The sequence below is a fragment of the Penaeus japonicus genome, unplaced genomic scaffold, assembly GCF_977035675.1.
Source record: "Penaeus japonicus unplaced genomic scaffold, GWHDUDI00000001_assembly GWHDUDI00000012, whole genome shotgun sequence".
Lineage (NCBI taxonomy): Eukaryota > Metazoa > Arthropoda > Malacostraca > Decapoda > Penaeidae > Penaeus > Penaeus japonicus.
In genome coordinates this window covers 24,257,130-24,271,446 of record NW_028234414.1, presented here as the reverse complement: position 1 = coordinate 24,271,446, position 14,317 = coordinate 24,257,130, and the positions used below count along the sequence as shown (strand labels likewise).

At 35.3% G+C, this 14,317-nt stretch overlaps 1 protein-coding gene across 4 annotated transcripts in view; it reads right to left on the bottom strand.

The window, feature by feature from the left end:
- The window catches only part of LOC122264795 (TRAF3-interacting protein 1), a 45,990-nt gene continuing 31,673 nt past the window's right edge, over positions 1–14,317 (bottom strand). For 3 of the 4 annotated variants that reach the window (XM_043033857.2, XM_086542635.1, XM_043033858.2), the window contains 7 exons: positions 13,389–13,559; positions 12,387–12,612; positions 10,527–10,776; positions 9,997–10,179; positions 9,605–9,719; positions 8,124–8,232; positions 1–4,163 (listed from right to left, as the gene is read on the bottom strand). In XM_043033857.2, coding sequence (XP_042889791.2) covers positions 4,004–4,163; positions 8,124–8,232; positions 9,605–9,719; positions 9,997–10,179; positions 10,527–10,776; positions 12,387–12,612; positions 13,389–13,559 — 1,214 coding nt within the window. In that variant the 3' untranslated portion in view covers positions 1–4,003. Of the gene's footprint in view, positions 4,164–8,123; positions 8,233–9,548; positions 9,720–9,996; positions 10,180–10,526; positions 10,777–12,386; positions 12,613–13,388; positions 13,560–14,317 lie in introns of those variants that run through there. The other variant, XM_086542634.1, reaches the window with a different exon arrangement.

Below are 14,317 nucleotides of genomic sequence, written 5' to 3'. Positions count from 1 at the left end.
GAAACCAATATAATCTTTATTGAGCATTATGGATATACAATAGTGACTAATACAGACACAGAAAAAAAAAAAAAAATTATATATTTATATATATACTGGACCTAATACATAATGGCCATATTTCACACCCCCAAAAGGTAAGGAAATGCCAGAATGTGTCTATCAAATGCATCCATCATGTGAGACCCTAAGAGAGGTAGTGAATCATTCAAGTACCAAAATTATTACATACACGCTGACGAGAACCATCAGATTCTGGTAGGTGGCATTGCAATGTCCACCGGAAGGCCTAAGCAGTACTTCCGTGAAATAGAAATCATATGCATAACTTTGAGAAAAAATAAAAATAATAATTCCCATGTGAGGAATGTATAACAAGATTTAAACAAAATAAGACTGTGGAAAATTACCTATCAGGCATGTTACTAAGAAGAATGAGAAGATAAAGAGGAGGAGGGAGATGAGGAAGAAAGGGAAGAGGAGGAAAGAAAAAGAAGAAAAAAGAAAAATATGACAGAACAGGAAAATGATTGATGTTGAGGCATAAGAGCAAGATAGAAATTAACAAAAAGAAAATTTGGAAAGAAAGAAAAGGGAAAGAATAAAACTAAAAAGGAAATGACAGAGAAGAAATTGTAAATATATACTAAGCCAAACAACCACATGCTACATACATCAAATGTACCAGTCTTAAAAAAAAAAAAAAAAAAAATCAATCAATCAATCAATCCTCTGAAAAAATACAAATCAAAGGTAAACAAGAACACAACAGAAAAAAAAAAATTATTACAAAAATGCATGTCATAAATATAACAAACAGGGCCAGAAAGATATCACAAGAAATTTGAAACACGCGAACTGAATTACACTTCTCTTTCTGTGTTGTCTTTCCCTAAAGAGTACAAGTATACAAATTGTTAAATAGAATTCCTTCACTAACTGGAATAACTACCATGTATATAAAGTGTGCTATCCTTGAACTACAGTAATATGAATTCTTAATATATGAATGTAATCATTAGTGCATTCTTGGGAGTAGGGAATGCGTATAAATGAGAGTGGCACTTTCTGATATGTTCTGTGTGATAGATATATTTTCCTTTCATTTGCATTCATCAATAAGCATGATGATTGAAAAAAAAAAAAAAAAAAAAAAAAAAAAAAAAAGGATGAAAATATTATGTCTGTCTAATCATTACATTTTATGTAACATGGTAAAACAATTCTTGCAAGTTATTCTCTCTATAAAGACTGAGATTCTTATCATGTGGACGGAGTAAATTGTCTCTCTGCTAAAAGCTGAAGTAACGATAATTTTAATCTATAGATAAAAAGGAGACGAAAACTGCTCTTCAAAATTAAACACTGTTTATAAAAAAAAACACCTCAAAAAAGAAGTGAGGGAGAAAAAAACAAATCAAATATAAGAGTAACATGAATCATAGACGCAATAACAATAATAAATTTCCATTATCATCACTGGCTAGATACTCAACATCATCCACTTGCAACAGTATGTAAAATAGGCCATTATCTTTGAAATCCTTTATAACATGTATATTAAATTGAACAATTTAAATCTAAGACTAGATAATTGGTAAAAGTATACAGAATGGCACCCCCATCACTTTATTCTATATTATTGGACTAAATCTTCAAGTTTATATATATATATATATATATATATATATATATATATATATATATATATATATATATATATATATATATATATATTTATTTATATATATATATATATATATATATATATATATATATATATATATATATATATATATATATATATATATATGTATATGTGTGTGTGAAACCTAATGGTAATTCTATACAGTACTTACAAGAATAGAGTTCACCTACGGCTATAGGACTCATCAGGCAGATGGAAATATCATAAAAAAAAAGGACAAAAACAAACAAACTAATTTCTCCCTTCTTTGAACTCTCACTATTGCTGTTTATATATATATATCATCGGGTTAAAAAGTACTACATACCACAGGAATTCAACTAAGATGCAATGTTCCAAAAAGTGGTCCCTGGTGAGGTAAAATATATACGCCCAGTCTTCGGATCTTGTAGTTATCTGTTCAATAAGTGGAGGAAAAAAAAAAAAAAAAAAAAAAAATTGTGTATACAAGGGCACCTGTGAACACACATTATTACATATTTCTTGACATAAAATTCCAAAATAATCCAGTTGGGAAATAAAATTTATATGTTTTACCTCCAACTGTTGTCCATATTTCAAAACTGCTATGAAATGTCTCAACAAAATGTCATGCTATGAAGGCAGGTATATTTGTACATAGCCACATCTCCATTTAAAAGTACTGCCGTGCGGCTCCTTAAATACAATATGGAAAGCTACATTATATGTAACTTTATAACTCTCTCTTTTTCAGTGTTGCTGAACAGACATTTAAAAAAATTCCCCTTATTAATAACTCAATCACAATATTTGTTGGGGTATTAGAGAAAGAAAGAAATAAAAAAATCCAATTAAAAATAATTTAAACATTATAAAGTCCTGTACATGAGGATAATGGAAAGAAACCTATGATATCAATCTCCAGTATTATATAAAGGAGACATTTAAGACTCATTAAGTGATTAACATTTTTGCAACCATAAGAAAATCCATAGATATTAATTCTATATTCACATCAGAAAATGTATAGTCTAACAATTGGTTATTCAATGAAACACAGTTCATGAATATGTTAACGTGGAGATCGTGCTTGTGAATAAATTACTGTCTTTTCACTCAGGAACATAATTATATCTTCCCTTTTTTCTTTTTTTAATATACAGGATTACATGATCTTTTTTTTTCTTTCTTGATGTGAGGCTACATGTACTTCTTTTTCTTTTGATACATGAGTACCTTACACCTTTTTTTTTAAACACAAGACTACATCAGATAAGATTAGATAAGATGAGTCAGCACTCATAGCTGGCAGAGGCCGGGCCGCCTTGTGCATATAGCCCGGGCGAAGCGACGTCTTCGCAAATCTGTCTGAACTGAAATGAACTGAACTACATCACATTTTTACTTAATACCGTTGTTTTGTTACAAGACTACATTAAGTTCTAACTTCACAAAAAGTGTTACTGCCTACACTGTTAAGATAAAATAGGAGAAATGTAGTTTTCTCGGCAAACCTACATTTTGAACTTTACTCTATCACATGTGAGTATCCATTGCTCGAGAGCAAGGCTACGTGAAGTGTCACTTATTTTCCTTGTCCTTCCTGTGGCTAAACTGGCCTCTATCATTTCTCAATCGTCATGACAATTGTGATAGTGACATGTTGTGAAAATGTGGAGAACAAAGACCACGGCTTCAAGGGTTACACGTCTATGTGGTTGAAAATGAAAAAAAAAAAGAGAAAAAAGTTGGCATTTCTTTTTACATAAGTGAATACAGCACATATATATTCCTTAAATCTCTAAAATTATTTTTGCATGTACTTTCTCCAAAATCTTTAATTGGACTGTATGTAAATACAGTCATATATGGTATGTTCTGTTTCTAAAAGTGTAAACTGCTTTGGAGTTTGTTATAAGTATATCACTTTAATTAATTCATAATATACACTTATTATGATATTCTGAAATACACTGATAACTCTTCTTTCAATTACATATTCATAAACAGACTGGGATTTTTTATTTCTCTCTCTCTCTCTCTCTCTCTCTCTCTCTCTCTCTCTCTCTCTCTCTCTCTCTCTCTCTCTCTCTCTCTCTCTCTCTCTCTCTCTCTCTCATTCACTCATTCACTCACTCACTCACTCACTCACTCACTCACTCACTCACTCACTCACTCACTCACTCACTCACTCACTCACTCACACTCTCTCTCTCTCACACTCTCCCGCCGCATTCACTTTCACTCTCGTTTCTACACACTCATGCAAGTTCTCCAGCAGACAAATCCCTTTCAACACAGAGGCCAAAGTAAACTTTTCTGTAAACACGGAGCTCAAACGTTCTGGTTGATGCCCGTCATCATGCGTGAAATCTTGTCATTGTTGCGTAGGATGTTGGATTTGACGGCTGAGAGTTTGTCCCTCTGGTCTTGCACTGCTGTCTCTAGTTCTGCCAGCTGGCTTCGCAGGGGCTCAAGATCTTGATCGGTTAAGCTGGAAAAGAAGGGATAGTGTTAAGGACATCTTGGGGGAGAGAGAGAGACTGTTATTGCTATGAGGACAATAAGGAGATTAATGTATGGAGGTAGAATACAGAGTATGGAACAGAATGTCTAGAGAAAGAGAGAGAGAGAAAAAAAAAAATGTAAGTTCTTTTCTGGAGTTGGAAATGAGTTACAACTTCTGGTCTGAAGCAAAATGCAAGATACATATTCTTGTCAGGAGTCAGATACAAGATAGAATTTCTCATCTGGAGCAATAAACATAATAAAACTCTTGTTTGGGGCAACAAATTGAAATACTACCTCTTCCCATTCTTGATTCAGAGTCTGCACCTCTACAATCAATTTACATTACTGACAAGGCCTGGCCTAAAATAACTAACCTTGTGTAAGGAATCATAAGATATAGGACGTGTATCCAGATGACAAAAGATAATTTTAATTTGTATATGAGGACAGCAAGTATCAAATTCTGAATCATAATATGGGTATCACAATATAATTTATGCAAAAAAATATGAATGGAAGGGCAGACCTCTATCTATATATGACCACATGTACATGTGCTAATGCAAATTAATGTACCTTTCTTTACATTTGTACAGCTGATGTTTGTAAACAGACAATTCCTAATTGAGAAATGCAGTTATAAACAAACATTTTCTCTTAAAATAACTTAATGAGTGAATGAGATGCAAAAGGCCTTGGTAAAATCATACAAGAAATATTCATTTTTGTGAGCATGAATAACACATTACAGAAACACTGAACCCTTCTGAGATGGGCCACATATTAAAATGTTCAGCCTGGGCTAGGCATCTTAAGATGTGTGTTTTCTATCATTTTCTAGATTTGTGATTTGATATGTGACATATGACATATTAGCAAAGTGATGCTAACTAGCATTTGGTATAATTGCACAATTAAACAACTGCAGGAATGAAAAGCTTAACTTCAGCAGAAGGAACAGTGTGGTATGAAAGTCATCCGACCACGTGAAAAAAGGTTCATCATGGAAGGGTTAAGCACTGATAATTCTAAATGATGTAACAAATAAAATTATTTAGGTATTTAGGAGAGGAAATCTTAGATATATTTAGATAGCTATATACATTATTTTAAAGATAAAGAACTGAAAAAAGGTGTAGAACCAAAAAAAAAAAAAAAAAATCTATAAATCATTACCCATTCAACATTATGATAACAAAATGCAGGAAGATGTTTCATACAAGAGACCTTCTACTACAAATATAAATCATGCTCTGTAGCATCTACCACAAAATCATAAAAAATAGTGCTTCTATAAATGATCTAGTAATGAATCAGAGCACATGGTATATTCATTCACTATATATATAACCAGAAATCTGAAAAGCAAGGGGGAGAAATTGGATTATGTGTCCCATTTTTCTTGGAACTCTTAAATGATAGTGATGCAGCAGACCCTCCTCTATTACCATTACCTCTGATGCAAATTTATTCTATGCCAAAATAAACTTATTTCTGTCCTGTTGACATTTAACCCATTGGTCACGGATGGCATCATTTGTTGTCAAAGCAAGCAATAGGCCTAGATGTGGATGAGCTAGGCCATATATGATAATACCAACACAAGGCTGTATAAACTTATTTAACCCATTCGCACCGGATGATGTGCTGACACGTTTCATGGTTTTTGCATCAGACGCCGGCGACGAGATATTTGGCCAAGGCCAGCGCTCGGGGTGAGCGAGCAGACAGCCCAGGCTCGTGGTTAGTGCGCCCGAGAATCCCGAGGCATTAGGCCTATGCGTTCAAAAACCCCGGCATTGTGACCATTCAAAGCTGGAATCGCCCTGGCGTGAATGGGTTAAAAATACCATGGACAAAGGGTTAAATCATCATAGCTTACTCTGTCACAGACAAGAGGTAAGCTTGATCTAAATACATTGCCTGTCAATATTCAGCTAGATTTGATATTTAAAAGCACTAGCTCTTAAATGGGGGGATGTGAACACACATTTTAAAAATATTTCCTTTTTACTTCAGGGGAGATTTTTAATCATTTGGTTGAAGAATTGAGGGTGGTGAATAAGGAGACAAGGGACAGAAAAGAAAAGAATAAAATAGAACAGAATAGAATAGAAAATAATAGACCAGGGCTACTCAATTATTATGAACAAAGGTCCAGGTAGACAACTTCCAATGCATGCAGAGGTCCAGATAAAGATTTTATATGTAATCATGAAAATAAGAACAACCAATCTGATTACTAGGAATTGTAACCATATGTTTTTTATCAATTTCATATTGACTTATTCAAACAAAATGTAAAGATAACTATTAGATGACTTTCATGTTATTTACTTATATTTTTCTTCCTGAGGTCCAGCTACAACACTCAGAAGACTGACTTTGGACTGTAGGCCCAGTTGAGCAGCCCTGGAATGGAGGGAAGTGAATAGAAGAGAAGAGAAGAGAAGAGAAAAGAAGGAATTGGAGTGAAGAGAGAAAAAGAGGAAAGAAGTGGGGCTGCAACACTAAGCAATGGTTCAACTTGCTAATGAATAAACTTTGATTGGCAGTGCCTCACTTGTGGGATTTGCACTGACACCCATCACTCCACCAGTATTTCATCATACTTTATCTATTACTGTTTATTTTCCTATGACTATAGTTTACCTTAGCATAAAATGTTCATCCAATGTCCATGAGGGAATATGCACAGCTGTACTAGTGTCTAAATACCTTTCACAATTTTTCCCCTGCATTATCAGATTCACCTAAAATGAGTTCATCTAGTAAGGCAAACATCAAGAACATATCAATATTGATAAAGGAGGGTAACTCTGTATCTTCAGATCACAATAATGTAATAGTCTAATCAAAACCATCATTCCAGTTTGCTGTGCAAGTTCACCAAGACACCTCTCTTACAAAAGGACAGGCATAGGTGAAATTTAATCATAGATGCACTCACTACCATCTTGCAAATACTCAGATTCTTGTCTCTGAAGGTTCTGTGCTCTATTACAGGAGGTTCAGAAAGTCTAATGGGGTCAACTAATCAACATTTGACATCACATTATAAACTGACAATCACATTTGACTCATGGGGATTTATTTAGAGGAATAAAAGGGGTCTGCAGTGCTGGAACATAAAAACTCATACTTCTCCTTGGGTTTTGGCCTGTAGGGATCCCTGATGAGGCTGAGGTAATCACTGTAGAGGCTGGGGTTAAGGAGACTATCATTAACCTAATGGGAATGCTATTATCTGTTACAGAATTCCTTAGTATTGAAGGTATAAAATTCAATGTCTTTATTCCTTTTCTGTATATACACAGATGAGAAATTGTTAATAATGTTCTTTAGCCTTTTAGAGAAGTAACATTAAAACCTTCACTTCCATTTATAAAATCATTATTCTCCCTTTTCAATGTTTTGCAATATTTTTTTCTATTGCTCCATTCATGTGTTTGCTAAGGTTTTAAGTACAGCAAAACTGAAACCTCTCTTTCCAATCTGTTATGAACTGCAGATAATAATTATTGTTTTGGGGGTTAATCTTACAGTCTCTCTGAAAAATCATCTTGTCTGGAAGAATCATTGTCTAGCTTCCAAAAAACCTTACACATTAAATGTTATTGAATCTGACCATAAAATTATAGACTACACTTGCTTAGTAATCTTTATAATCATCCTGCATAAGCAATATACATTATTTTCATTCATTATTCCTTAATGAGTTAATTGAAAGTACAAATGAAGAAATATCTAACAATGATCATGTCAAACTCAAATGGAATGATGTCAATGTGAATATTTCAACACACTGCCTCCCACACTATGGGACATTGAGGAAATATTGCAGTTCAGGTGATATTTTTACAATGATAAACCTGTGGGAGGAAGAGATGACTTATACATTATGAATACTGCTTACTAGGAACAAAGTGTGAGTACAACTTACCTCTGCTCTCGCTTGAGGGTTTGTGCAAGCACCTTGTTCTCATTTCTCCAAGTTTCTAATTCTTTCTGCATTGAATCTAAGTCTTCTTGTAGGTAGTCTAACATTTTTGCTGTAATGAAAAAACAAAAAAACACTCAGAATTTGACTTATGCAAACTATATAACTTGTTCATAAAGAGAGGAACGCATCTTTAAAATGTTATAAATTTTACAAATTTCCATCACTCAAGAACTCAGTTACCATTAAGAATAGCAAGACAGTGGACTAACACTATAATCAATATCCTCAATTGTAACTATTAACCCATTGCAGACGGAGATAAATTTGCTTGCCCAGCCTCCAGGATAGGTTTTATTTTAGAGAGAGACTGCTTGAAGCAATATAATTTGAATCATCCCACTCTCTTTCAGTCATTCATTGTAAAACTAGAGCGGTTTTTGTGTTTTATCTTTTTGTGTGTTTTATTGAGTTTAGAGACTTATATGTGCCATATAACAGGCTCTATCAGTGCTGCAGTTGACTAAAATTGTAGTATATTATCCATATTAGCTCATTATTTTCTTTATACTCAATGTGATAGAAGTATTGCTGTTTTATGGGAGGACAAAAGGCAACTTTATTTTTTCGTACTGTCATGAACGAATACGAAACATATAACCCCCTACAATAAAGATAACAAGAAGAGGTAGGGAAGAGGAATGAAACCTGTGCTTGTGACTGTGAGTGCCACAGTGAAAGGCATCCATATTGGCACAGGAGCACATTTTAGACACTGGGTATGGATTGAGTCACCTTCCTCATCTCGTTCTACCTGCACATCCTTCATCGGCGGTACTTTAGAGCAAGGGTTCATCAACTTAGTGTGTGCCATCGCTCTATAGAGATAGTGCTTGCTAGAGACCGTCGATGGGTGCCATTCAAGGCTCTCTCACCTGCTGGTGCTAGGAAAAAGTGGTGCCATCTAGGTTTTGGACGTTAAGCTAGCACGATATTACGGTAATTATAGTAATTATGACTGCAGTAGCCATCATCACTCATTCCTTTTTCATAGCAAAGTAAAATAGCACAGTGATCCAAAATCCCCGAACGTCATGGACGTCATGACGCCCGTCGTCAGGCCAAAGCTCCTACGTCATGTACGTCATGACACCCGTACGCAATGGGTTAACCTATTCGCGCCGGATGACATGCTGAAACGTTTCATGTTTTTTGCGTCAGACGCCTGTGAAGAGATATCTGGACAAGGCCGGCGCTCGGAGTGAGCGAGCAGGCAGCCCAGGCCCACGGCTTGTGCGCCCAAGAATCTCGATGTGTTAGGGTTATGCGTTCGAAAACACCAGCATTACAACCATTCAAAGCCGGAATCACCCTGATGTGAATGGGTTAACAGAGAGAGAAAGAGGGCCTGCACTAAACTCACTGTCCTTCTGAAGGACCCTATCATCACTGTCATTAAGAAATGCAACTTTCAACATACTTACCCAAAGGATTAACAGATCTAGTGATTGACTGGATGGAGCCTACCAGTTTCTGCACATCCTTCTGGATGATTTCTCTCTCTTTCCTTCGGTTAGCATCGCTCAATTGTGACTTTTCCTTTGTGAAGCATAAGAGAGAATTAGAGAGAAATATCTTGATTGACTCCTGATTAAAGGACCTTTTTTCAACATTCTTTAATACGTTTTCACAGTTTATCTAGCATGGACTTATTATTTGAATCATGTGTTATATCAACATCTAAGGGTTGCTCCACATGTAATAGGACATTTAAACTTGGCCAAAATGAAATATAATAGATGAATTCACAGAAAAAAATACAGAAAAGCATGCAGACAGAAGAGCACACTCCCACCAACCCTCTTTCTTGACTTACAATTTGTACTCGCCGATGACCAGGTGTCTCGGGTGAGTAGGCATTGCGTCTGCCATCCTCAAGCTCCTTCTTTGACTCAAGGATCTGCGCCACTAGAAGACCTGCTCCATCTCCATCCTCCCCAACTGCCGCCGCTGCTGCTGCTACTGCCGTCCCACTGGCTCCCATGGGGTCTAGGGGTATCTATGGAAAAGCAGTAAAATGTTTTTTATGTTTTTGTTTCAATATTACAATTAAAAATAAAATAAAATAATATTGCCATAATAACTTTTGGAAAAAATATTCAGAAGAATATATACTTTGATTGCTCATTCCAAACTTTACAAAAGAAAAATCAGAGGAAAAACCCAAGTTCCTTCATTATGTAATCACTTTCCATGATTCATAATAATAATAATAATAAAATAATTTTCTTCTTCCTGTAATAATTTTACTGGAAACTGAGCTGCTCTTTACAACACTGATTGAAAGCAGTGTTAGTCAACACCATCAATGCAACTCAACCTTCATCCACCCAACAACAATCTCACCGGGTCCTCCTCAAACATGGGCTTTGACTCTTCGACGGTGAAGTTGTCATCTTCATCTTCATTCCCCCCGTCACTGGAGGCTACGATCACATTGGCTACGGGTTTGCTGGTGGGAGGCCGCTGGAGCTCTTCTTTGGGGATCTCTCGACGTTCTCTCACCCTAGGTGGTGCTGGACGTGCACTTGGGGGACGGGCCGATCGCCGACCGGTGCGAGGTCTTCTGCTTACGTCTCCGGTCTGTTGTGGCTCTCTGTCAGAGATAGAGGAGGTGGAGGAAGAACATGGTCAAAGGCTACATTATAAAAGGGAAAGTCATTGTGAAAATATTGTGAAAAAGAATATGTTGTGTGACATTTTGCAAAAGAATCAGAGGACACATTGATCAAACATTAAAAAAAGTAAGAGACAATGATAGTGTGAAAATGAAAGTATTGTTGAAGATTTTTATTGGTCTGATGATTGTGAAGATTTTATTTACTGTACAGTTATGCAAAGTTAGGAGAATGTAATGCTAACATATCAAAAACTTCAGTATTAAGCAGTGTGTAACTACACAGTATAACTATTTAAGTGTTCAAAATCAAATAACAAAAGTAAAATGTCAGACAAGAGTTATAAACACATGCTAAAAAAAAGAAAGAAAAAAAAAGAAAGAAAAAAAAAAAAAAGAAAAAAAAAAAGAAGTAAAGTAAGACAGAGAGAGAGAGATGTAGGTATATATAAAGAAGGAAGGCTATCCTTATAAATGGTGTATTGAATTAAGAAAGGCTATGTTTACAAATGAGAACCTGAAAATAATTTAATTCTACATATTATTTCTCTACATGTGGATGATCAAAGTTGAGAAAAACAAACCTGGGCATATTAGAAGGGAAGGCACTGAAAATGATAACATACATATTAAAGAAAAATATGGTAAAAAGATGTTGTTTTTTTAACAAAATAATAACACAAGACTTGATAATGAAAGACAGAATTTTAGTCTAAAGCTTAATATAATAGAGAGAAGAGAAGATTTACAACATAAAACAGTTATAACTCCTTCAGTAGCAGAGAAAGCAAACATAAAAAAGCACAACATAATTAGTAATAATCATTGTAATCCAGAAAACATTGGATCTTTGTACTAAAAATCAAATTGCTGAAAGTGTACAAGTTACAGACTGAAAGTAAACTCATAGGAGACATGGATTAACAAGAGAACTTTGCCACAAAATTTCCATACACAATTGAATGATACATTTCTCTTCCAAAAATAGAAAATAAAAGAAAATATGACTGGACAAAGTGTCAGGGCTAGAGATAATACCTGACACTTTTTTGGCAAATACAGTATTCGTGATATCATCCACTGTTAACTTTGATGCAAAAGTTTCTATTTTACTTAATGTAGTTCAAATGCTTCTGAATCTGTTGTAAATATTGTTATGATGGAGAAAAACCTTCCAATCAATAAAGTCACTAATTCCAGACTTTACTACATGTGGGAAGAATATGTAAAGAAATAAAACCTTCATACAATTTGCTGTATAGAGGAACCAGAAGTAACACTCTTCAACAACCCAATAAAAGATTAACCCTATGACGACGGTGCATCACACCCGTGTGACACAGCTAAATTCCCGATGCTGGGGCGTCATGCCAGTGTGACATTTCCAATGCAATATTGCAATGGCCCGGCGTAGGGGTTTTCACTTAGCGCGTGCCCCGTCGGGAAAGGGTTAATAGATAGAGAAAAGATAAATTCCTTATCATACAGTTTGCTTTAAATGCTCATTAGCCTCAAGAAAAACAAAAAATATAAATAAATATACAATAGAACAATAACAATAATAACAACAAGTGACACCTAGCACTCACTCTTGGCTAATAGGAACTTGAGGTACAAGGGGTGGGATCTCAGCCACACCCTCACTTCCGCCAAACATCTCAACAGCTTTCATGGGCTGGGGTCCCGGCCTGGAAGAAGGCAACCTGTCTGGGGGTTCAGCCTCCTTTGGCCCGTGCTTTGGCGACTCTAAGGAACCAACACCTGAGTCTGGTGCCTCGGATGTCAGCTGTCCATCACCCAAATTTGCCATGGGGTCTGTGGGAATATTAGTTTCCATGTTACTTTGTGCAGTTGCTCAATCACTCCACCCTGGTTCGACATAATCACTGTATTTTCCTCTGATCTATACTAGCCATAACTACTAAACTCCTAATTCAAATCTTACAAGGTATCAATATAAATTACCATGCTTTTGGAACAGTGTGGAGTTGAGCTGGTTGTGTTAAGTGTTTTAGATGAGTGAAAGTGAGTAAAATTTATGTATTATGTGTCTTAGTTGAGTGAAAGTGAGAAAAAATTTATGTGTTATGTGTCTTGGATGAGTGAAAGTAGGTATAACTTAGGTGTTATATGTCTTGGTTGAGTGAGAGTGAGTAAAATGTATGATTTCACCTCAACTGATGACGTCCTGTGAATTGGCCAGGGAAATTCTGTGCCTTAATTAATGATAACTGATGTAGAGTTAAGGAAGGTATGCATATTACTGTGTTTCGTTTCAGTCTTGTGCATGATTTGCTATGCATGCTGATTTGGATTTAAAAGAAATATTATCTATAACACTTAAAGTATTTTGATAAAGCAGAGTCAACCATACTTAAGATGAGAATATCTTTAAATAAGAAATATATAAAACCTTTATGCACAATGACATTAAACATTAATTTTTGTCTGGATGAAAAGAATCAGAACATATCAAAGAAAACAAAGAGGTGGAGGAATCAAAACACTATCCATCCTGTGAAAAAAAAGAATAAAAGAAAGAAAGAAGGAAAAAGAAAGAAAGAAAAATCAACAACATAAATACCCCATACCATTATTTGGATCTCCCATAGCCTTGAGAATTGCAGGGTCGATGTTATTATTCTCCCCCACAGGTATGATGGGTGACCCCTCTCCTTCTGGCTGAAGACTGCCATCAACCTGCAGGAGAGACTCTGGCCCTGCAGACGTGTTACCGCTGTCGTCGGCTGCATTGCGCAGACCTGAGTATAAGGGGGAGAGTGATTAATTTCATGTCTGTGATTTGCAAAATCTGTTCATCATGTATGGCATGTAAGTCTATTTTCTTCACCTTTGTGTAATAAAATGTGGCAGAGTGTGAGAATCAAAAGTATGAGACTAGAAGACAATGGGCCTTTGTAGGCCACACAAATCTACTGAGAGGTGTGTCAAGGTATAATGAGCATGCGTGGTTATGATTTGTGCATGTAACATTTAACATGCTGCAAAAAGGTGCTACCACACCCAAAAGAATGACAGCATTATGTTCTATATTCTTTTTTATACATAAAGGTGTCCCTAGCCCTAAGTTTGACAGTATTTATATTGACTATTCTGCTGTACACTCAATAATAGTTCTATGCCAATTGTATGATATTTATCAACTGTAAGATAGCCAACTGCTGGATGGCATAATTTTAATTGGTTATGTCAGGAGACATGTTATGATAGTGGAATGCAATGAAAATCTATCTTGAATAAAAACTTTTGTTTCAGTTTAAGCTAACTAATGTAAACTGTGTCATAAGAAATAGTAGTAAGTCAAATTCCTTACAATTTTTACACTTATGTGACTAAGTTTTGGCAAAATTTCTTAGACTAAGCTAAGGTATGCTATTAAAAAAAACATATTGCAAGGCTGCATTATTATGAACAGATGATCAACAAAGTTTCATGTGTAGAAAAAGGCTTCACACCTACATAAGAATCAGGTGTTTCTGAAGATGGAGTATTTTACTTT